This window comes from Martes martes (genome assembly GCF_963455335.1).
Source record: "Martes martes genome assembly, chromosome: 14".
NCBI classification, from domain to species: domain Eukaryota; kingdom Metazoa; phylum Chordata; class Mammalia; order Carnivora; family Mustelidae; genus Martes; species Martes martes.
In genome coordinates, this window is record NC_137902.1 from 77,790,565 (window position 1) to 77,815,442 (window position 24,878).

The 24,878-nt window shown below is 45.1% G+C and overlaps 1 protein-coding gene across 1 annotated transcript in view; it reads right to left on the reverse strand.

The window, feature by feature from the left end:
* Window positions 1–24,878, reverse strand: part of MTR (5-methyltetrahydrofolate-homocysteine methyltransferase) — a 96,446-nt gene that overhangs the window by 37,167 nt on the left and 34,401 nt on the right. The window contains exons 14-18 of the mRNA XM_080823745.1: window positions 22,512–22,652; window positions 19,838–20,023; window positions 7,369–7,548; window positions 5,286–5,402; window positions 4,857–4,997 (exon numbers count right to left, since the gene is read on the reverse strand). Of these exons, the coding sequence (XP_080679871.1) occupies window positions 4,857–4,997; window positions 5,286–5,402; window positions 7,369–7,548; window positions 19,838–20,023; window positions 22,512–22,652 (765 nt within the window). The remainder of the gene's footprint in view (window positions 1–4,856; window positions 4,998–5,285; window positions 5,403–7,368; window positions 7,549–19,837; window positions 20,024–22,511; window positions 22,653–24,878) is intronic.

The following is a 24,878-nucleotide window of genomic DNA, read 5'->3' on the forward strand; positions in this document are numbered from 1 at the left end:
GCAGTGTATCTTCTGCACTATAAACTAAACTAGAAACCAGAGGGGCAAATCTCATCACTCGACCCCACATGACAAGAGTCATTGGAAGGGTCCTGTTTCTCCCAGGACAGGTAACTTTTCCATGCCACAGACTCCTTTCCAAGGCTGCTCTCTGCCATGCGATGCCCCAACCTGGCTTTCTCTGATCGCTTCATCTTCTGCTATATCCAGCAAGCTCAGTCACCACAAACACTTCCGTTTCCCACACTGTCATCCCTTTCACCTCTGGGCCTCCACCTTCATTCATGTGACACATGTTTAACTCAGCACCACCACCAAATGCTGTCCCCGGCTAGATGCAAATGCCCCCGGCCCGTCAGGACCACCAGCTCTGCACTCCGACATCACAGCCCAGCCTGGCTAAGTCCCACCTAGCTTTCACATCTCCCCTGACTCGCACCCCTCCTGGGAAGGCCGCCCCGACCACCTCTACCTTTGGGTTCAGTGGCCCTCCTGTGTGTTCTCACAGCATCATGCACTCATCCTACCCCAGCACCGACCCTACTGGGTTACAACCACCTCTAGCATTTTCATACACCTCACTCAACCGTAGACCCTGGAGGGGCCCATTTCTCTTACTGGTTCAATCCTCTATGCTTGGTGAGGTGAACAGCACGGAACAAGACTTCAGGAAATACTAGCTGAGTGGTTTAATGCTGAACAAAACCAGATTTTCTGGAGCCATGTTGATGCAGGATAGTGGAGGCCAAGTCACAGAGCACCAGAAATCCATGCTATCGAATTTGGATTTAACCTTCCAGGCATTTGGGGGGCGGGGCGTGGACTGCAGGACCAAATGCAAAATTCTGAAGCTGCAGAATGACAAAGCAGTATTTTTAAGAGCATCCCAGAAGGGGAGGAGATTTTAATAATTCGTGATCAAGGCCTGGGCCACAGTGGTGGTGACAGGAAGGAAAGAAGAAGACAAGCATAAGGACATTAAGTAATGGACAATGTGTTAGAACAGAAAGGAGGACGGACCCGGGGAGAGCCCCCAGAACTGCAGGGCTGGGGTGCTACCAGCAAGACTGATGGCACAAGGGTTCCTCCCCTACCAGCAAAACTAAAGCTGGTGACCTTAGAAGAATGAGTGGCGGCATTACTGCCAGCAGCTGGGCAAGGAAGCAACCTGAACGTGCATGAGTGACGAGCAGATTTGGGAAATGCGGTATAGACACATACAAGGTAATGCTATCTGGCCATAAAGAAGGAAAAGTCCAATCAGAGCCGCGTGGCATTGCAGAAAGAAAACCAAAAAGAGAAGAGGAAAGAAAGCCCTTCTAGCCTTTCTGAAGTTCACGATGCTCTGACTCCATACATGCAATGCATCGTGTGCTCTATTAGCCCGCACGCCCAGCAGTTCCTGCGGGTGGGACGGAGTCTGAGGATGAAAACAGGACAGGCTTCCAAACACTCTTGGAGGAAGGATCTGGCGAGTTCATGGGAAGCTCCCTGGGGCAGGGAGCGGTCAGGACCTACATGAGGACGAACGGTGGCCACTGAGGAGCTGGGGAAGGCCACTCACTGAAGGTTTCGCCCAAATGTTGGTGGCTGCAACCAATGTAAGCTTCCCCACCTGATGACCGTGCTTCAGAAAATCAAGACTTAAAAGGCACATTTGAATGCTGCTATTTCAGGAGTACCCTGCTTTCCAACTAGTTATCTGCGAGAAGGCTCTCCACGATCTAACTGCAAACTCTGCCCGGGGTGGGGGGCGGGGACCCTGGGTGCTCATCAGACACAAGGCTATGGAGCAAACCCACCAACAGTCACGTCCATCTGGCTGTCCTTGTCTCTGTCACGACTGCTCGAGACCAGATTCCCTGTCAGAGAGTCCCCGTGGGGCTCTGTGCTTTGTTTCTGACATACAGAAAAGCTGGACAGGCACCAAGGGGAGTAAACTGCTCGAGAGAAAGACAAAGAATAACGTGAGGAAGATGAAGGCCAACAAGGATCCAATAACTCTTCTCCCACAGAAGTATCAAGAATATTCTCACAACTCAAGGTCATTCAGGAGTCACCGTATTCGGAGCAGAGATCCTTCCAGGCCAAAAGGGTCATGACCTCTATTAGGGTAATGCTTAATAAAGGAACTCCATGGGGAAAAAAGGAAAGAAAAGATTTCCATGGAGTTCCATGGAAATTATACCGTACCATGACACCTGGAACTTTTCATTACCAAAAATAATCTACTTATCACAGGTCAGCCTGTGCCAAATTTAAAATAATTATTTTTTTAATAAAGCCATTAACTCCCCCAAAGTAGGATTAGAGAGTTTAGTAAGATCAGAGACAAGATTCTTTACACCTTTCAAGATTTTATTTATTTGAGAGAGAGAACAAAAACAAGGGAAGCAACAGAAGGAGAGGGAGAAGCAGACTCCCCGCGGAGCAGGGAGCCCAATGCGGGACTCAATCCCACGACAGTGGGATCATGACCTGAGCTGAAGGCAGACGCTTCACTGATGGAACCACCCAGGCGCACCTCCACTTTTTCAATATGGATCACACAGGAAACTTGGGTGCAGACTTCATCATTTAATAACAAAAAGAGATAATCATTCTCTTACAAAGAAAAAAAAATCCTCACCCCGTATTTGTCTCTTAATTTCACTGCTTTTTACGTTCCATTTGCCCTCGGGATACCCTTAGAAACTGCTACAGAGCTGATCACTCCTGGGGCTTACGAAAGTATGCCTGTTTTGGGTACTAATTCCCTAAATGGTGACAGAAGTCACTATGAATGTGGACAGCCTACTTGATGGAGGGGTCAATGGCTTGTAGTAAGTCCTTGTGGTTATATTAAGAGGGAGGAACCTCTCATATGATGGATTATTAAGCTCTAGATATTGCTATTAAGATTTCCCTCAGTTTGGCTGTGTCCATCCTAGGGGCAAAACCTTTTGACAGCTCAGCAAGACAAAAACAAAAACTTGTTTAAAAAAAACGCTAACAGTGAAAAGACCCAAAAGAATGACTAACATAAAATACAAAGTCAACAACACCTTAAATGAGAACAGTCTTCCAATGAAGGAGCCCAATTTTTTCCTACGTGGGGGAGTGGAGAGAAAACTGAAACCATGCTCTGCTGTGTGGGTTAAGAACTCTCTAGTAAGACTTCATGTTTATAGAAGCTGTGATGCCCTTTGGGCCTTCAAGAGAACCTGTCTGAGTTATTATTCCACTGGGTGGAAGATAGGTGAAGAAGAAAATGGGGTAGCGTTCCACACTCAGGGGCTAAGTACATTGTCATGAGCAGAAACAGCCCTGGAAAGAGGGGGAAAAATTCTAGAGACAGCTCTTATGCAATGAGCCGAGAAGCAGAACGTGATTATATCTGCAATAATCAAGGCCTGAGACATTCTGTCCTGGGTCCATGAGAGAAGTCAGAAAGTTTTTAAGGAACTGGGAGGAGGGTCCTGTGCTCACCGGCATAGTCTGATCTCCATCAGCCTCGCTGAGCCTACAGCAATTTCAGAAATTTAGGTCTGGTCACCCATAAAGCTGATAAATCACGGATGCGGTTAACCGTAAACTGTCCTAGCCTTCTTCCAGAACACTCCAGCACTCACTCTGCGATGGAAGAGGACAAGTGAACATCTCTGCCAGTTATATTCAGATTTTAGCATGGAAAACGTTAACAAAGGGGACAACATCCATGAAAGTGTTCTACCACTTTCTCCGCGTGCTTCGCGAGACAAACGGCTTCATTTGCCATCGCTTTCTGAAATAAATTAAAAAGTTCTTTTCAGGTAAAGATCTCATCTCTCCTGAAACAGAATTCCAGGAAGCAGCCCCATGACAGATGCTTGATGCACCTGTAACTACCCGACACATAGTAAAGGGGGAGACAAGAAACCCATTTTTGAATTAACTATCATATTCTCGTTTCTATAGATCAAATGTGCATAGACCCCAAGCCTTGACCTACGGAACCCTGCCACGGATGGACCAGATCCCGACATAAACAAATGTAAGCACACTGCAATGGGTGCCACGTAGTAACACAGCCACACAAGGAAATGCAAAATAGTTCATTTAAATTATGAGGTAGGGGGCACCTGAGTGCCTCAGTGGGTTAAAGCCTCTGCCTTCAGCTCAGGTCATGATCTCAGGGTCCTGGGATCGAGCCCCGTGTCGGGCTCTCTGCTCAGCAGGGAGCCTGCTTCCTCCTCTCTCTCTGCCTGCCTCTCTACCTACTTGTGATCTCTCTTTGTCAAATAAATAAAATCTTTAAAAAAAAATTATGAGGTAGAAAAACATCTCATGAAATGGAAAAGTGTTCCAGTATACTGCTAGACAAACAGGTTAAAAAGCATCTAGAACAGAGGTCTGTTTTTGTAAAACTGTATCCGAGCATGCGTGCGTATGTAAGCGTGGGTGCACACAGCTGTGAGGACACAATCGTTCTGAAAATAAACCAAAACCATGACTGGAAGGTCATAACAAAATCTCAACAGTGGTTAACTTTTGGTGGCAGGATTCTGAGTGACTTTTATTTCCTTTTTTTACTTACCTATATTTTGTAAATTTTCTAGAATTACTATGTGTGACTTCAGTATGGGACAAAATTAATTTTATAATTTCAGATACATTAAAAAAAACTGACATTAGGATCCTGAGGCAGGCTAGGTATGCCCCTGCTTCTGCTCCCTCACCCGTAACTAAAATGCCTTCTCTGGGGCTCTCTGCAGAAATCTTCAGGGACCTAAAGACAGAACTGGATGCCTGCTCCTGCTCTACAACGGAGGTCAGGTAACTACGGGGGTGAAGTTCGAAGGCAGGTCAAGCCCTCGTCAGAACACTTTTCTCTCTACCTGAGCATAGCGCAGGAGCTTCTCCGTGGCCTCAGGGTCTTTATTCCAGATGAGGTCTTCACAGAGTTGAAGAAGCTCCTTGTGGATATCGTCATACACAGGCAGGTTTCCAGCATTCACTATCCCCATGTCCATACCAAACTGAGGGCAAGAAAAAGGAAAAAAAATGAGAATTTCCAGGTATATGCTACATCAGAGGTCAGCAAACATTTTCTGTAGAAAGTATTTTAGGCCACGGTCTCTGTCCCAGCTACTCGGCTCTCCAACTGTCCCAGAAAAGCCACGAAGAACAGCATATAAAGCATGAATAAGATGTTCTCCACAGAGACTGGCAGCAGGCCAGACTCAGTCTGCAGGCCAAAGTGGGCAAATCCCTCCCTGTCCCAAGTGAAACTTGCTTTCCAAGGGCACACAGGTGTTCTACTGTACCTTGATTGCGTGGTAAAGGAAAACCCCATGCATTGCCTCTCGGATGGCTTCCATGCCGCGGAAGGAGAAGGACAAGTTGGAAAGACCTCCACTTACTCGGGCTCCAGGTAGGGTTTCCTAGCAAAAATTTAAAAATGTGAAAAGACTTCCCTGTTTTGCCAAAAGCAGCAATCCCATCCCTCAAGCTTTATATATCAGGGGGTAAGTAAAAAACATGCAGTCTGACATAATTCTGAGCTTCTTGTAGCCAGATAGAGACCAAAACTTGCCATATTATGGCATCGCAAAAACACTGCCTTGTAGATAGTTTTTCCTACTTGACTCTGATCTCCCTGAGGGAAAATAAAAAATTCCGCCTTAACTCTGTAGATCTCTACAATGGGCCTGATGAGGCCATGGTACCTAGGGAGTGTGCCAGAAAATATTTGCTGAATATATAACAGAGAAAGAACAACACAGAGACAGAGAGTAGTCTGTCATTCAGTCAAAGGCTTCTCTGTAGCCTAAATGAACCAACTCGCTAATTCACCATAAACTTGACTAATTCTGAGAGGACAGAATGAAACTAAGGTTCCCAGAACACCTCACGACAATGTCCAGCATTAGCACGCAGTGAGAACCTGAGAAACTTCCTGTCAGCTAAGGTACAAAGCAGCTCAAGCTTTAGGGATACAGCTTGCCACACCTACTGCTGTGACCCAACCATCCCATGTCTGGGGTATATGGTATCAAGAAACCCGGGCATGTGCACCCAAGTTACACATACCAGAATGATCTCGGCAGCATTGCTCATACTGTCCCGAATGGGAAACAAACCAAATGTCTATCAACAGTAGAACAGTTAATTGTAGAAAAGTTACATGATAAAATGTTGTATGTTCATAAAAATGAACAAAATCCAAGCTACAACAGAGCTGAATTTTTTAAGTAAGTTTGGGTAAGCCAAAAAGGCCTGAGAATCTTGAGACTCTATTTATACGAAGCTCAAAACTGGCCAAACTAAGCCGCACTGTTTATACAGCCGAGTCTCAGTATTTGGTAGTTATATTGTATAAAGTCACCATGAACAATGAACCTGCTAATACTGAGAACCACCCCTCCTCAGGGGAAAAACAGTTATGCTTCTGTGAACCCCTGGTCACACAATTTTCACCTACTCATCAGTACAGAAACTTGTTTTATGTGTTCTTCTGTGTAAAGACATCTTGTTTAACAAGTACTACTAACTCACTAGTACTAAGCTCATGGCCAACTGGCTCTCAACCACTAACGTCTAAACAAAGCTTATCTAACGGCAAACATTTTCTCTGTAAGGCTCGTCGAGGCCTTCCTGCAATCAGGAACCTCAGAAGGCACTTGAGCACTATACTTGGGGGCCATTAAGACAGAAAATAAACTACCAAGGAAAAGCTCAAAACTGTGAAAAACATGGCACTACACAGACCATTCACTGGACACTCGTTCAAAGACTGAGAACTGAAACAAGCCGTGGAGTCTGTTGACCTCTTCTGGGAACACGGTGGTTGGGCCACTCGAATTTTCACCTGTCTGCTTGTGGGTATGTCCACAAATGATTGCAAAAGCACCAAGAGTATTGATTTTGGGGGTCACAAACTTTAGCAAATAGGTGAATTTACAAATACAAAATCCATGGATAATTCAGAGTGTATGTACGCGATAAAATGATAAAGAAAAGAAAACAAAGCATTATCATAAAACAGGCTGATGATTTCAACACAAAATTCAGAGTTGAGGGTGTAATCTGACAGGGAGAGTCACAGGGGCTAGGCATGTTCTGTTTCATAACCCAAGTGAAAGCTATTATGTGCTTCGTAATTATTTATTATACCTATATTTTTAATATATTTTCTCCAGTATCTATGTTCTACTTCATAGCATAAAACATCACATCAAAGAAAAATAATAATGGGCCCTAAATTTCAGAAAACCAATTTTCTACCTAAGAGTAAACTGTCAACATTCCCAGGCAATAAACAGGTATGTCAGCTCAAACTGTTCACTGGAGCCATGAGATAAATTTGAGTGATGTTCTGAGTAGAAGAGAGAAAACATCCACACTTACTTTAATGATTTTTGTTGCGTGGATAAAATTAACAGCATACAAATTGTGCTCTTCCATCCCAGTACCAATGGTGAGGATATTAGGGTCAAAGATGATGTCATTTGGATTAAAGCCCAGTTTTTTCACGAGTAGATGGTACGCCCGCATGCACACTCTGATTTTGGTGTCTGTTTCTGTCGCCTGGGGAAGGAGCAAAGGATGTAATTTAAAATAGAAAAATGAAGTGTTATCTATGAAAACAGAAGCACATTTCACTTTTTGAAGGCACTTAACTATCAATGCTTGGATTTCATAGAAATCCAAACGCCAAGCAGCCTCTCAGCATTTATCAAAGTATCTCAGAGGAGGAGACGATTTAAAGTCACTTTGTGTTTTCATCCGCACAACAGCTACACTGCTTCTGTGAAAATCACACCTTACACACACAGATGGGTAAAAGAATACACAGGCTTCGTAAAAAATACACACACGCGATAAAAATTCAAATGCTCCTAAGGAACAATTAACAAATGAGCACCCCTCCTGTCCTGATCTGCCCGCAGTACTTCACACCTCACCCAGGCGACACTACCACAGGCTTCTTGAGCTTCCTGCTCTGATATTCCACAAGGATTCCAGGATATGCCCCCAGCTTCTTCCCAACCCTCCCCAAAACAAACTAATTAACATGGACCTCAAGACACCAATGTAAATTAGTACTGCTCTTCAACATAATGACACTGCAAGGCAAGGGACTGACTCTAGCAAAGACTGAAACTCCCAGTCACTCCCCCTCATCCTTGGAATCAGGGCCCACATCTGCAGTTTGATTTCCTACTACCTGCCCCTCCTCTACTCTACCCTCCCCCATGCTCCTCTGACGTTCCTGAAACCTGCCAAGCTCCTCCTACCTTAGAGCCTTTCCATTTACTGCTGCCACTGCTCAGGACACGCCGGGACTGCATGCCACACGTCACTCATGGCTCTGCCCAGATGGCTCTTCCCAGCAAGGCCTTCCTCACTCACCAGCTCCAACCAGCCCCTCTGCCATTTTGCCTGCTTCCTCTGTCTTCTTTAAGGTACCTCTCTTTCTAGAACTTGCATTTATTTGGCAACTTATTTTTTATCTGTTTTATTATTTATTATTACCTTGTTGAGCCAGAATGCCCATCTTGCTCCATCCCCCAAGCCTAGAGCCACACGCCTGCCCAGGGTAGTACCCAATACCATTCACTGAATGAACGCTTGCTGCTTTTACTCAAAGCCTTTTTGAACTTTGTCAAGGAGACTTTCAGATCAAATTTACTATCTCAACCCAGGGCTTCCATAACAAATTACATTCTGAGTGATTTCTTGTATAAATATCAAATCTGGGGCACATGGGTGGCTCAGTCAATTAAGCATCTGCCTTCAGCACAGGTCATGATCCCCGGGTGCTGGGATCGAGTCCCACTTCGGGCTCCCTGGTCAACGGGGAGCCTGCTTCTTCCTCTGCCTCTGCCCCTCCCCCGCCTCACGTTCTCCCTTCTCTGTTCTCTCTCAAATAAGTAAATAAATAAATACTCTTTAAAAAAATCGAATCTGAAGAAAAACTCTGAAGAAAAGCTGAACACTTGCTAGCACTAGAGTGGCTCCAAAAAACTAAGTCACGTACAATTCTGAACAGACGTGCAAAATGTTCCTGAAAAGTGGCCAAGACCACTGAACCGCGTGTTGAATTTCCAAACTGACTACTTTGAAGGAGGGTGCCCGTGGCTGGATGTGGACACAGTGCATGGGGAAGACTCCGGTCCTGATCACACACACTGACCTCCCAGAGACAGTTCTCCAGGCAAGTGCACAGACAGGGGGACACTGCTGTAGCTCCAGGTCTATAAGGAGGCACCACCTTCCAGAGAAAGATACAGTAGTTGAATTACACGAAGAGCTCACTCTTACACCTAGGCTTCCAATAGCTTACCTACTCTGGTATCCGTTCAACTGTTCCCTTCAGTCTCCTATGTCTCCCTGCCTCCTGCAGCTGGTGGGGTTAGATTCCGCCTGGCAGGGTCAGTGCCCCCAGGGCATAGCAAACCAAAGGGCCGAAGGAGAGGGTGACAGGAGTGGGCTCTGCGGCCCTAATGCTCCAGGCTTTAGGGAAGGTGGTAAGCTCTCATCTTCCTTAACTGAATTTTTTTTTAAATTTTTATTTATTTGACAGAGATTACAAGTAGACAGCGAGGCAGGCAGAGAGAGAGGAAGGGAAGCAGGCTCCCTGCTGAGCAGAGAGCCCGAAGCAGGGCTCGATCCCAGGACCCTGGGATCATGACCTGAGCCAAAGGCAGAGGCTTTAACCCACTGAGCCACCCAGGCACCCCAATTGAATTTCTTTAACAACCTACTTACTCCTTCAGTGAGAGTGACAAGGTTAAGTAAGAGCAATATGTGGGCCCACAAGAAAGCAGTCACCCAGGGATGCCTTTAGTCTTCGACTTCAGTTCACCCTTCACCAGCCAGCCATGTGAGGATTCAAGGTTCCAGGTTCAGTGGCCCCGCTAAGCTCCCTAAGAGAGAAGGTACAGGGGTTTGGACCTACAGCAGCTGCTAGAGCTTCTTAGATCCTAGTTTGGTTGGTAGGTCAAGAAATCAAGGTCCTGCTCATTTCTCCCAGCCACGAAGGACACCTGGCCTCATTTGGCAGGCCACGAATGCTCTGTATAGGCAAGCAGGAAAGTCCAGCCATCACAGAAGCCACAAGGAGGAGGGTCCTTCCAGGACAGAAATCCTTTCACAGGGCCGGAACAGAATCACCAACCATCAGCCCCAGAAGGATGGGGCCTTGTCAAATTGTTCCTGTAGCACCTAACAGAGTGACTATCACGTTAACAGACACACAACTCCTGCTGCTGGATGAACAAAAGAATCTCAAAATGAACAGTTTCAGGGGACAGGCCTCTGCCAGAAGCAGGTCATATCACATTAGATTTGCCAACTTTTTCTTTGTCGGGCTCCTCGGCTAGGGTTAGGAGATACGCCCATCGGTGAGTCTCAGTCATGCCTGAGGATCCCACAGACCAGAAGAGAGGTCCACGAAAGCACAGAATGGGAGCCTTCCTCTACTCGCAAGGGCTCTCAACATGGGTGCACATTATCACTGGAGGGCTTCTTGCTTGTGTCCTAACACCTGGACCGCGCCCTAGACCCAGACAGACCAGGATCTTGAGGAGAGACGTAAGCAACAGCGTTTTTAGGAGCACCTAGTGATTCTAACATACAGACAGGATGGAGGCCAGGTCACTGAGGCGCGACCTTCTCAGGTGAAGCTGTAAGAAAACCTGAGAGACAACACCACAAATCTGGGGATCAAGACGGAATAAATACCTTTTATGATTCTACGATTTACCCAGTTTACTCTTGAGCTTCAGGAAGCTAGACCGCCACCAGCAGGCAGAAGCTTTAGTTAAGAAATCCAACAGTCAGGCTTTGCCAGAATATCACACTCGGGGGAAAAAGAAGATAAACCTAAGACAATTTCCGATTGACTCATCAAGGTGGATACTGGGAGAAAGAGAAAGAAGAGGAGGAGGATACCTAGATCCTGCAGGAAGGCAGCCTGACAAGGAAAAGGGAAAGCACAAGACCAATTGCGAGGTAGATCAAAGGTTCCAATGAGCTTCACATGGGCCACGGAACGCTGCAGGAGGCCCACTCTGCTGCCACCAAGTCCCCAACAGCAGTGACGGAAAGGACATCTGTGCCACCATCAGGAGGGCACCGACAAGTCAAAAGGAAAAACGCCGAAGAGGGAAGTTTAGAGCAGAGTAGGAGAGTGAGCTGGGGTCCCTAGAAATGCAAGGCCAACCTGGAACGCCCCTTGGTTCGCTCTCCACCTGAAAGAGGGAGGTGGCGCCCCTGGCACAGTTCATGTTCCAGCAGGGACTCTGGGCAGCAGGCAGGAACAGACATGATGCCGGACAGGGAAACGAGCCTGAGATGCGCTCTCCATACTGTGCTCACAGCAGGGAGGAGAAAAGGGTCTCAGTTGTGACCACCGGTGACACAGCAAATGAGGAAATCAGAAACCAGGCTTATTTGCATGGTCACCATCGTTGATCCTACCCATGGTTTTTTTTTTTTCTAGAAATCTTAGGCAGAGGCTGCTTGCTGCAAAACCCTACTCAGAAGTGCCCAGGTGAAGAAGCACCATACCCTAACGGGGGTACACGACCCCATTCAAATCTTCTCTTTCACGAAGAGGAATGCCAGGCATGTTCTGGGAAGCCAGGAGCCTGAGCTGAGGAGAGACACCAACTGTAGGCTGAGCTGTGAGGTCAGTGAACATTCCAGGCTCCGTGGGGGTCTTGGGACTGAGTGCCTGCAGGTCCCCTATCCCTCGAATACCTCAAAGACCCCCTCCGAAGGTAATCTGGAGAAACCTCTTTCTTACAAAGAATGTAAGATCTGGGGAGCCTGGCAGGCTCAGTCAGAGGACCATGCAGCTCTTGATCTCAAGGTCGTGAGATGGAGGCCCACGCTGGGTTTAGAGATTACTTAAATAAATAAATTTAAAAAAATAATTTATGATCTGTAGTCCGTCTCATAAGGCAAAGCCCAAGAATAGAAATAACCATGTAAGCTTAGCCAGGGAATGGGGACCTCTCTAGAGCCACTAAAAAGGAGGCACCCGAAATGCAGAAATATAGGTCAGATTTTCAGAAGGTCAGAGGAGAACATATGAAAATCAGCTCCTGGGTGTGGGCCAACTGCCTTTAGCAGGGTAAAAATAAAGGGAATGTTAAAAACTATTACTTCCATTTCATAGAACTATTTATGATACCAAGGTGCTATTTTCCTGGAAAATACAAGACATTCAACTGAAAAACACTATCAATTTATCTAAATTCAAGAAAGAGGCCATTACCAAATAAAAATCTAAAAAAATCACTACCAAAGGAAAAATATTTATGAAAGGAAAAATCATCCAACCACCACCACCACAACAAAGCAACACAAAATACCTGGGAACGTTCTTGAGATTTCCTATTTAAGAACAACTATAAAACCTGATTAATAGTAACTGGAAAGACATACCATGCTCCTGAATGATGACCCTAAATATTGCCAAGATAGCGTTATTTTTAGGTTAGGGTTAATGAAATTTTAATCAGCATCTCAATGGGGCTTTATTTCTCCACAAATTGGAAAATTACTTTTCAAATCATTTTAAAATAGGAAAATGTGTTGAATATTATGGATGCATTTACAGAATACTGATTCTTCTTTTATACAGTTTGCATAGGTGCAAACAAAAATGATACAGCCCATTCTATCATGTGATAATTATACCAAGAAATGTTACATTATCAAAAATTATCATATAATATAATCATTTCAATTAGAAAAGGAAAATTAAATGAGTAGGAATAAAGTTACTTTCCTGTAGAAATCTCAATGATAAAGGTGTTGAGTATTTTGTTAGAGTTAAAATAACAGGCAGCGGTGGGGGTGGCCCTGGGCAGGTCAGTCAGTTAAGCATCCAGCTCTTGACTTCTGCTCAGGTCATGACCTCAGGGTTGGGTTAGCGAGCCCTGCACCGGGCTCCACACTCAGCAAGGAATCTGCTTAGAATTCTCCCTCTCCCTCTGCCACTCTGCCCACTTGTGTCCTCTCTCTCTCTGAAATAAATAAATAAAACCTTAAAAAAGAAAATAACAGGTGATCAAAACCACTGACATTAGGAGAAGACAGAGAAATGCTTCCTTGTTCGCCCTTTATTGCAGAAGTTCCAGGCCAGTCCCCTCTGCCACCGATGGCTGAGTTGGCAGTTTTCATTGCAACACAAATCAAAAACATAAACTGAAATCAGCGACCAGGTAGTGCAACAAAAGCAGGCGTGAGTTCCTCGGCTCTGCTCAGGTGCAGCGGTGGTTTCCATCTGAGAGAGCTGCATTCTCCTAAGAAGCAACCGTGTCATGCACGCAAAATGAATTCTGGTTCTTAACTGACTGTTACACCCAAAAGCGTGACAAGAGCTCATCGACAGAAGACATGCCTTTATACCAAAATATCTGGGTTGTTGGTTTCTGAGCTTTGCAAATACGTGAATTTTTTTGTTTTGCTCTTTTAATTTGGCTCTTTATAACTGCTCACCACAATCCTTCAGTGAACATTTAGGTCTACAGTCATATAAAAAACTTACTTTATAACAGAAAAAGCAGAATTTAAAAGGGATCTTCAGGGGTGCCGGGGTGGCTCAGTGGGTTAAAGCCTCTGCCTGTGGCTCAGGTCATGATCTCAGGGTCCTGGGATCAAGCCCTGCATTGGGCTCTCTGCTCAGCAGGGAGCCTGCTTCCCACACCCCCCCCCCCCAACCCCGGCCTGCCTCTCTACCTACTTGTGATCTGTCTGTCAAATAAATAAACAAAATCTTTTAAAAAAATTAAATAAAATAAAGGGGATTTTCAGTTCTACCACCTTATTCTAGCAATTACTTCCCTTTACAGCATTTTCTGCCTGTCTTTATCAAGTGTAGTTTTTACAGTCATATACAGTGTATAAATAATTTTGGTTTTATATTTTTATTTACATTTTATAACCACTGTCATCCTGCTCCATAATCTTCAAAATTAATATCTGAATACTCTGAATAATATTCTAACAGAATGATGTAATCTAAGTCAGCATTTCTCTCCAGTTGGGCATTTAGGTTGGTTTTTTCTTCAGTAAAGCTGGTGAAAAATCTTTGCATATATAGCATTCTTACGCTGTTGAATTCTTTTATTGGGATAATTTCCCAGAAATGAGATCATTAGCGCAAAGGGTAGGAACATTTTTATGTCTCTTGGCAGGTATTATGGTGTCTTTCAAAAGGACCGTCTATGCTCTAGAATGAATAAGCTTTCTATTTACTACTGCTGGACCAGCACAGATCTTGATCATTTTTAAGTTTGCTTTTACTAACTTAGTATGGATAAAACACTACCTTAATATTGCTCTAATGTGCATTCTTCCATAACTAGCAAGTTAAAATTTTTTTCCCTACACTTGCTTTTTCTTCATAATCACATTCCAATCTAAATTGGGAAGGCCTGTTCTCAGAGAGGATCAAACACTATGCAGTGCTAACAGATAAAGCATGGGGATTACACAGGACTTGGAAACACGCAAAAGTCTGAACACTGGCAGAGCAGGGATCCAAACTTGGCTCCGGCATGTCCTAGCCATTTGACCTTGCCTCACTGTAAAATGGGAAGACAGCTACCCCAGGTGGCTGCTAAGAGGACTGAGATCCCCCCTGCTGGTGGTTTTCAACCAGAGTATACATCCCCTCCGTGGCTTTAAAATTCCTGAAGCCAGAAACTAAACAAATGAGCAAAGGAAAAAAGAGAGAGGCAAACCAAGAAACAGACCCTTAATTACAGAGAATTAACTGATGGTCACCAGAGGGGTGCGGGTGGGGAGATGGGTGACACAGTGATGGGTTGTGACGAGCAGCGGGTGATTGAGAGGACTGCTGGATCGCCACACTGCACACCTGAAATTAATGTCACACTGTGTGCTAACCATACTGGAATTTAAAATTTGAAAAAAAAAATTAATGAAGTCAGGTCTCACCCCCAAAACCCCACAGGAGTGTTCCCGCCTCACACTCCTAGTAAAGCAGCACAGACAGGCAAAGCTCACAACACTGCATTCTCTTTCTCAGAGCTGACCTTGCTTCCTACCTTCACTGAGAAAACAGAAGCAATTATGGACTCCCACCAGCACACCGCCTGGGGTGCCTCTTACACTCCGCCTTCTCTCCTGACGTGGGAGCAAACTGTCTCCCGCTCCGCTACCATGCTCACTGCTGTCCCCCTCCAACTACAAGGTCACGGACCTAGCAAACGCCCCCTTTCTCTGGTGCATCAGTTCTTCCCTCTCTCTCTCTACCAGATCATTCTCATCACTAGCTTCTGGACACAGACTATCGCATCACCCATCCTCCCTCCCTCCCTCCCTCTTTCTCTCCTCTCTCTCTCTCTCTCTCTCTCTCTCACACACACACACACACACACACATTCCCTTCCTTAACTTCTTAGCCATCTCTAGTTTCCACACTATTTCTCTGTTCCCTTTTACAGCAAAACTCCTCAGAAAAGGATGTTTACACCTGCTGCCTCCAGCTCTCCTAGTCCTTCTTGAACCCATTCCAATTGGGCTTTCATCTCCTTGGAAACAGTACCGCAAGATCATAAACTACCCCATTTCTAAATACTGATAAATTCTTTGTCTCATCCAACTTGATCTACCACAGCTCTTTAAAATAGCTCCTCATGCCTTTCTCGAAGCTTGTTCTTCTCTTGGCTTCCAAGTGAACCCTGTCTTCTGGTTCCTCTCTTGCCAAAGAGGCTGCTCTTCCTCAAATTCTTCTGATGATGATGGTGTCTCCTTTTCTCCCCAGCCCCGAGCGCTGCAGCTCCAAGATGCCATGGTCCCAGGACCTCTGCTCTACAGTCACCTCCCTGCTTTAAATCCCATCCAGGTACAAAGTTATTCCCAAGTTATTCCCAAGTTTATCCACATATATCTATATGGGTCAGATGATGTGTGTGATCTGTGTTTTCTGTTTCTTACTCCCTTTGCCCTTGTTTATAAACTAAACAAGGACAGAGACTAGGTTTTTCCCTGCTATCTCCCCAGGACCTGGAATGCACCAGGTGCTCAAGATATATTTGAAAGAATTAAGGCCAGCATCTGCCTCCATCAAACAATAACAGATTTCCATATGGATTTTTAAAAGAATACTTGGATAACAGCAACAACAACAACAACAACAACAAAGAGCTCCTGGCAAAAGAAGAAAGACTCAGCAGAGGATTTGGAGAATAAATGTAGGTGCAGAAATCTCACACTGAGCAGAGCAAAATGCTAGAGCTGAAAAAACAGGAAGGAAAAGAAAATTAGGCAAGCTTTCCAAAACATCTAATATCTGAATGCCACACATGTCAAAAGAGAAGAAAAAAACACTCCAGAAGACTTGCCACAACCGTGGCCACAAGTTTCCCCAATGAAAGGGCCCAGTGACTGCCCAACATAACAGATGGCTCATCGTCAAGTGATTTCAGAACACCGTGGACACAGAAGGTCCAAAAAGCATCCAGAAGATGGGAAACTAAATAGGTTTCGCAAAAAAGAACCACGGGTTAGAAGAGCACCAGTGGAAACTAGAAAACAATTCAAAATGATTTTCAAGCTTGTACCTCCGAGACCCATACAATTATCCACTAAGTGCCCAAGTAGAATACAGCTACTTTCAGACATGTAAGGTTTCAAAAATATTTACTGTCATGTTTTCTTTCCTGGGCAGCTGACAGAGGACACACTCGACCAAATGAGAGATTAAGCCTAGAAAGAGGACCTTATGAGATCTAAAAACCCAAGACGGGCGAGAAGAATCCCTGGGATGATGGCTGAGGGGCCAGCTGGGCAGCCTTCTAGACTGTGTTAGAAGAGCAGGAGGGAGAATTCTTCAAGAAATCAAAATGGCCGTCTACTGAGTGTGGCGGGATAGGCTGGATACTGGAAAGGTACACAAGTGGGGGTATTCTGAGCTTACAATCTGTTAAGAAACAAGGCAGACAGAAAGTCCTGCTCTCGGGGTGCAGGAAAGGACAAGGAGCTGGCACGCACTGTCTCAGCCTGTACGCTGCTCAGTGATGTGGGCACTGAAAATAGTTACAACTAAAATTAACTGTACTGGGAGGGTGGGGGGAGTAAAGGAAAGATGTATGAAGTGGGGGGAGAGGAGAGTAAAAATGCCAAATCCGTGGCCACTACAGAGAGGCAATGAGTAACAGCCGACACTGGGATTTGGAGATAAGGAGGTAAATGCTGTAAGGAGAGGATGACAAAGTTGATGGCGGGTGCATCTGGGAGTCTGGAGGGCTGCAGGCTTCTGTTTTCCATAAAGAGCCACACAGAACTATTTGTCTCTGTAACTCCCCACAGAGACATCCGAGGGAAAAATAAAAATTATATCAAGAGGTCCCACCACACTGAACTAGCAGTGGAAGAGGGCCGGGTACCAACTTCGCAGAAGCACGATTTAACAGCGTGGGCCCCCAGTGTTCCACACGCACGCCCCGTGACCTAGCAGACCCGCTTCCATGAACGGACGAGGAAAGCCACGGCACAGGGGCAAAGGGCTGAATGAATCAGCGTATTCGCGGACCGCATTTATTCTACTAAAAAACCAGAAACAACTGTCATTTCACTGTGCTGAAGAAGAGCAGATCTCAGCTCAAATCCTAGCAACTACTACTTGCTACCTGTGTGACAACAGGGACTCAAGAGCACGCAATACAAAAATAAGAATCATACACACCCGACATTTAAACGTTGGGAGGAAAAGCTGATTTAATATGTGAACTGCCTGCTTGGTATGAGTAAAAAGGCACAATACCTGTTCATTATCAAAATTCTCTTTTCTGCACTCTTCTGGATTATCTGAATTTCTCTCCTGATGAAAATACATCTTTTGTACAAATACAATAACCCTTTAGTTAAAAACAGTTTTAGGGTAAAAATACAAAAAGCAGAGAAAGAAAAAGGACATATAATCCCACTGCTTGTCAATTATATAAAAGAAGTGTGTATGTCCCCATCTGAAACCATCCCTACCCTCCAGTTAACTAGCAATTTTTTTCTCTGCTTATACAGACACACATACACACATATAATTCTTTCCTTATTAAATAAAACCAGAATCATGTCACCTTTTTTTTCCATTTTTCAATACACTGTATCCATGGTTCCATGACCTCATCCTTTTTACGGGGTACACAGTATTCTGTGTGGCATGTTGTAAAAATTTAAGCATTCCCCTATTAAAGAATCCAGACTACTTTCCATTTTTTGCTACTGGAGAACTACAGTAAGTGTGAACACATACCCTTACGTAACAACTTATTATGAGATTCCCAGAGGGGGCTGATTCACAAGGAATGGAGTTTTTTTCATTGTTTTTTTAAAAAATATTGAACAGATACAAAAATAGTTATAAAAATCATATGAGGTAGATAGCACTAATAGCGGCGCCTGGGGGGCTCAGTCAGTTGAGCATCTGATTCTTGGTTTCAGCTCAGGTCATGGTCTCAGGGTCATGAGATCACCCAGGGTCAGGCTCTGTGCTCAATGGGGAGTCTGCCATGAGGATTCTGTCCCTCTGCCCCTTCCCCACTCACATTTTCTCTAAAATTAAAAAATCTTTAAAAAAACACTATAATCATTGCTCGCCCATCCCTTGGGTGAACTATCATTATGTTTGAAGCTTCCCATCGCCCCTCCCTGACTCCAGGGCAGAGACCTTGTGAGAGGTGCCCCAGGTCAATCTTTTTTTTTTTAAGATTTTATTTATTTATTTGACAGAGATCACAATTAGTCAGAGAAGCAGGCAGAGAGAGAGGAAGCAGGCTCCCCGCTGAGCAGAGAGCCTGATGCGGGGCTCGATCCCAGGACCCTGAGACCATGACCTGAGCCAAAGGCAGAGGCTTTAACCCACTGAGCCACCCAGGCAGCCCTGGGTCAATCTTTTACTTTTTCTTCTCTTTGCTAAAAGAAACAAACATGTCATTAATGCTTCCTTTTTCCTATCTTTAGTCATTACAACATATAGTACCTTCTTTTTTTTTTTTTTTAAATATTTTATTTATTTGTCAGAGAGAGAGAGAGGGAGAGAGAGCGAACGAGCGCAGGCAGAGGCAGAGGGAGAAGCAGGCTCCCTGCTGAGCAAGGAGCCCGATGTGGGACTCGATCCCAGGACGCTGGGATCATGACCCGAGCCGAAGGCAGCCGCTCAACCAACTGAGCCACCCAGGCGTCCCCATATAGTACCTTCTTATAGGGTTTTTTTTTTCCTTCTTCTCATAGGTTTATTGGCTATTTCTATTTCTTTTTCCATAAGCTGCTTCTTCATTTCCTTTACCTTCTTTTGGGCTGATCTGGCTGCTTTATTTTCTGATTTACAGAACTGCTGCATATGAGGGATATTAACTCGCTGCTACTCTCATGTTGCAGATAATACCACACCCTTCACCAGAGAAAGTGTTACATTCCCATGTGGAGAGCTCTGTAATTTTCCCTCTGGCTTCCCCAGTTTGGGTATTTGCCCATATACTCTTCAGAATTTTGTTTTACACGTTTAGATTGTTCAATGACGTAGACTTGACTTTAGTAGATGGTGGGGGAATAGGGCTTTACTTTATTTTCTCCCAAATGCATAGCCAGTCATTCTAATAGCATTTACTGACTAACTCCTTTCTCCATCGATCTAACAATTTTACTACACATCCAGTTTTCACATACATACATGGATACAAGTGTCTGTATGTGTGTAAGATGCGCACGTGCGTGTACGTATATGTACACATATGACGTTTATGTTTACACGGCTGTTTCAGACTCTGTTCTCCTCCACTGCTCTCTCTCTCCCGGGGAACGCCACAGAGCCAGGTCCAAAGAAATCACTCACCTGCCCTTCTTCGTCAAAAGCCATGACCACCACAGCAGCTCCAAACTTCTTAATCTTCCTAGCCTTAGCCAAGAAGTCATCCTCTCCCTCCTTCAGGCTAATGCTGTTGACAATGCATTTTCCCTGGCAGCACTTCAAGCCGGCTTCAATCACGGTGAAATTGGAAGAGTCAATGCACAAGGGCACCTAGATCAGAGGGGCAGGAAGAATCACAGGAAAATCGCAAGTCACCATGGACTCCCTTCCATGGGCTGGCACCCAAACAGTCCCTATTTCATATGCAGGGAATAACAGTAGCATGACAGAAAAAGGATCTGCATGTACTTGTTCTTTTAAAGCCCAGAACACTTGGAGTGATTCCAGTCCTACAAGGGACCCCACGCAGGAGCCCGGAATTTGAAAATCAAAGATCACAGATGAACACCGGGATGAAATCACTGAGCTCCATCCACTGGCTTCTTTGTCAGTTTACACCTTCCACTGCCTACACCTCAAACAGGATTCTGGTATCCCGGATCTGACTCCGGGGTTAATGTTTGGCCTCACAGCCTTGGGAATAGCCCTCCAGCCAGGTTATTCAAATCCAATCTTCCCCTTAGAGAATCAAGTTCCTGACCAGATAAAACAAAATTTTACTCTTAGGAAAAGACATAATATTTAATAAAAGAATGTAACTACAACAAAGGACAAAGTTGAAATGCACAGATGAGAACGTTCATTTTAAATAGTCTCCATGCATTCATGCCTCTGCTCCAGGAAACGTAGAAAGTAAGGGTTTTGAGGCAGGACTAGAGTCAAGCACAGAAATGAAACACGGCAGCCGATCTAAGCTCCACTGCTTAAGTCACTCAATAAATACATAATTTAGTGACAACCACATCAGGCCCCACGCTAGACTTGGGGGCAATGACAGAGCAGGGGGCTTCCTGGCTTCCCTGAGCTTTATAAACAATTGAACAAATAATGACCTAAAGTGTGGGAGATGGGAGGGCAGGAGAGGAGCACAGGTGCCATGGAAGCCTGCTTCAGGGGCACCAGACCCCACCTGTGGCACAGGGAGGGCGGGCCAGAATTCTCAGAAAGGTTCGGCTCTTCCTCAGGCCACATCTCCAAAGGTGAGAGCACGACGGGACCAGGGGTCCATCAATTCTACCCTTTCCTACTGCGCTGGTCATGATAGGTTTGCAAGGAAAGGGGTCAAGTACCAGTGCCAATCCCAGGCCAATGTTTTAAAGCGCTGGGCGAATCTGGTGTCCCAGCTCTGCTGGTGAAAAGGTGCGAGTCACACCTTTTTATGCTCAACTCCTGCTCTTCATAATTTGGTCTCTAAGAAGTTTTGGTAGGAGGTCCAATCCAGGAAAGATGAGGAAAAAAAAATTACTGGAGCAATCAGAAGAGTAATTAATAATGTCTCAAGTTACACACAGTTGTTCATAGTGGAGGCACTTTCATCTGCAGGGTTCCAGAGTCAGACAGAGCAGGAATGACTGCTCCCACTTCGGGCCGGAGAAAGGGAACTTGGGTCAACAGTCAGTTGACCACAGGATACGTCCGACTCCCAGCAGAGCCCCTTTCCCACCACTCGGCTGAGGAATAGCTGCTCCCCTCTGATTCTGACAGACTTGGAACAAGTCATTTGGCTTCTCCGCATCTTAAATCCTCAAAGTATTTACTCCCAGAGGAGTGACGAGGCTTTTTACTGAGGAGTTTTCAAGACACAAATGAAAGATGGCTTAATGCACTGCTTATCACAGGACATTTAACTTAAGCATTTGCTGAAGGCCTAATGAAACACTGATAGCCCCATCTCTCAAAGCACCAGGAAGTTTCTTTAAAAAAGAACTTCACAGGGGTGCTTGGGTGGCTCAGTGTGTTAAGCCTCTGCCTTGCGCTCAGGTCATGATCCTGGGGTCCTGGGATCGAGCCCTGCATCAGGCTCTCTGCCCAGCAAAGAGCCTGCTTCCCCCTCTCTCTGCCTCCCTCTCTGCCTACTTGTGATCTCTCTCTGTGTCAAATAAATAAATAAAATCTTTAAAAAAAAAAAAAAGAACTTCACAAATCACTTCTCATCACAAATTCAATAGTAAAGAAATGAAGTAAAAATTTTAAGGATTTTAGAATCCACCCAAAAAATTTTTTTAAAAATTGGACATGCAAATTAACTTTCATCTTTTAAAGAACAAATGTAAAAGCTGACACATACTATTTACATTTAATCTTATTTTATAATTCTGTTAACTCTGATAAATCCCAGAAGGTCTCTTCCTCCCACAATAAGGAAGAACTGCTTGAGGGTCCCTGTGCCTGGAATGGAACTAACACTTTGGTAGCAATGGGCAAGTGCATCCTTCAGACGTGGGAAGTCCATCCAGACATCAAAGGAAATTCAATCCAGAAACCTTGGAAACAGTTGAGCTGAAGTCACAGCTCTGGTTTACACTGAGAGGCTGACATCAGAGGAAACTCAATCCAGAAACCTTGGAAACAGTTGAGCTGAAGTCACAGCTCTGGTTTACACTGAAAGGCTGCCATCAGGGGACAAAGTGACAAACAGAAACCACTGGGCTTTCACTGTGGGAAAACAAAACACCAGGGCATGAGATGACAGATCCCTGGGGCAAGTGACAAAGTTAGAGTGACAGATGAGGACACATAAATCTCATTTTTGTACAACCTTGGCGATGTCAGGCTCGGAAGCAATGAAGTTGCAAAATCTGGTCATGGCACTCGAACCATCCAGCATGCCATCATCCATGTTGATATCCAACACCTGCGCTCCCATTTCCACCTGCACTTTGGCAACAGTCAGTGCTTCCTAAGGGAAGAACGTCAGAGGAGGCAGCATTAGGAGAAGGGGCCTCAAGAGAAGGCTACCAAATTTATTCCCACCCGCCCCCCTCCAGAAGTCTTTTCAAATCAGACTGGGCGAACCAGCCTCCCCGAGTCTGCGCCTACTCTCCTCCCATCCATCATCATAGTCTGACGACTGGCCTTCCTTGCACATCTCCTCCCTCACGTCAGTCATGACTCAGAATCCACCAAGGCTCTGTCTTCCTGCCCTAAAGAAGCTCAACTCCCTAGCCTGGCATTCAAGGCCTTCTGTGACCCGACCCTCAACTAACTGAATGCCCCACTCCTCCCCTCCTGGTTCCCTTCAGCAAGCCATGTGTGTCTCTACTTCAGGGTCACAGATCACGTTGTCCCTGCTGCTTGGGATACAATCCCCTTCCCTTCTGTACTGTTTAGGACCCAGCTCAAGCCCTAGCTCCTCCCAAAAAGCCCTCAGAGAAACCATCTAAAATTTCTGTGACTCTTGTGTTTGCCAAGACATGCAAAGTGTGTTGCAAGCCATTGGTAAGAGTTACATGAACTAGGAGGTAAATAAAATCCAGCAGGTTTTTATACTGGAAGGCTTTTCAAATCCATTAATGCACTGTTTCACACTGTAAATATCCAAGAAGAGAATATGTAGCATTTCCCACTCGTGACCACTGAAAAATAATCTTGTCAGCTCAGGGTTCCAGAGAACATACTTTGGGAGGGAAACGCTGTTTATTCCACAACGGCCTGCTGCTTCTGTAACTTCTGTAACAACTGTGATCATTACATCATCGTGGTTTATGAGATCATCATTTCCTCAGGATTTCATATTAGCTTATTCCTCAAAATAGAATGTAAGTGTTTGGAACTCTGGAAAGGTCTTAGGTTTCTCCTGCTCTCCTCTGAATAAGACTGGGCAAAATATACATGTTCCATAATGCTTTCTAACTGATAAAACAGGGTTCATTTTAGGTCTGCACTGTATATTTTGTCATGTAATAAAATAAATAAGGATAAAAATAGCTTCTAAGCTTGTCTTATTTTTTCTTTAGCTTAAGAAAACCACATGAAAATTTTAAGCAATTGTCATGACAGAGCAGGCCTATCCCTTTGGCATATGCCATAAGGAAAGACCATTTGTAATGACCAAAGGTTACACGAGAAAAGGGAGCACAATAAAATTCAGCACATCAAAAAATGTTTTTTCAGTAGCAGCAATGTGTTAAGTACTCTAAAGAATCGAGAGCATGCGGCCCAGTCCCAGTTCCTGTAGGGCTTGCGTCTGGTTGGGGGCCTATGACATAGTCACAAACAGCCTGCAGCACTGTGGTGGGAGTCAAGTGCGAGATGGCCTACACAGCAGGGGACAGCCGGTGTCCGTGGCCTGAGATGGAGGAAGCCACCCCCTGGAGGACAGACTGGAGGAAGCAGAGCAGAGACAGCCAGCAACCTGGTGAGACCAGAGACGGAAAGAGCTGGAAAGCAGAGATGCCAATACCTGACCTTTCTGTTCCAGAAAAGTCACCAAGTAAAAGCTTGGAGGTCCAACCTTCCCAAATGGGCAGGCTAAAATGACGTCATTTGTACAAGGTGAGCAAAAATCAGCCCTGGAGCTTCTTTCAAGGCCAGTGCTACTTCGGTTAAACCACAAAGCCCTGAGGGATCGCTATCTCAAGGAAAACTAGAATCCAGTGAGTCGCCCCTAGCGATCCCCTGCCAGATCCCACTGCCTCCTCCTCCTGTGTCCTCTAGGCAGAGGGATCTATCATTCACTTGCTGTGAAACAACAGGTGAGTAGTTCACCTTCCCCCAGAGGCACACGGGTAAAACGGGGTACAAACAGGTCTGTGAGGATTCAGTGAGTAATGACATGAAGTGCCTCGCACCATGACTGGCACATAGTAAAACCTTACTAAAGGCTGCATATTATTACTCCCATCTGTGCTCATCTTCCTAAAATGTCCTCTATCCTCAGCATCAAATCTATCAAATCTGACAGCCCAAAAGGACACCACAGAATGATCATAAGAATCAAAACACAAATAGAAACATGGCCAAATGAAGAATGTTACGGAACTACAAAGGGTCACGGGGATTTCGGAGGAGAGCAAATATGAAGAAAAAAAGAAAGCATGGCTGCAGAAGCAAGCCTTCTGGAACGTTCGGTGACAGATCAGCGTGGGAGGGCAGTCTAGTGTCTAAGTGGAGTGAAATGAATGGT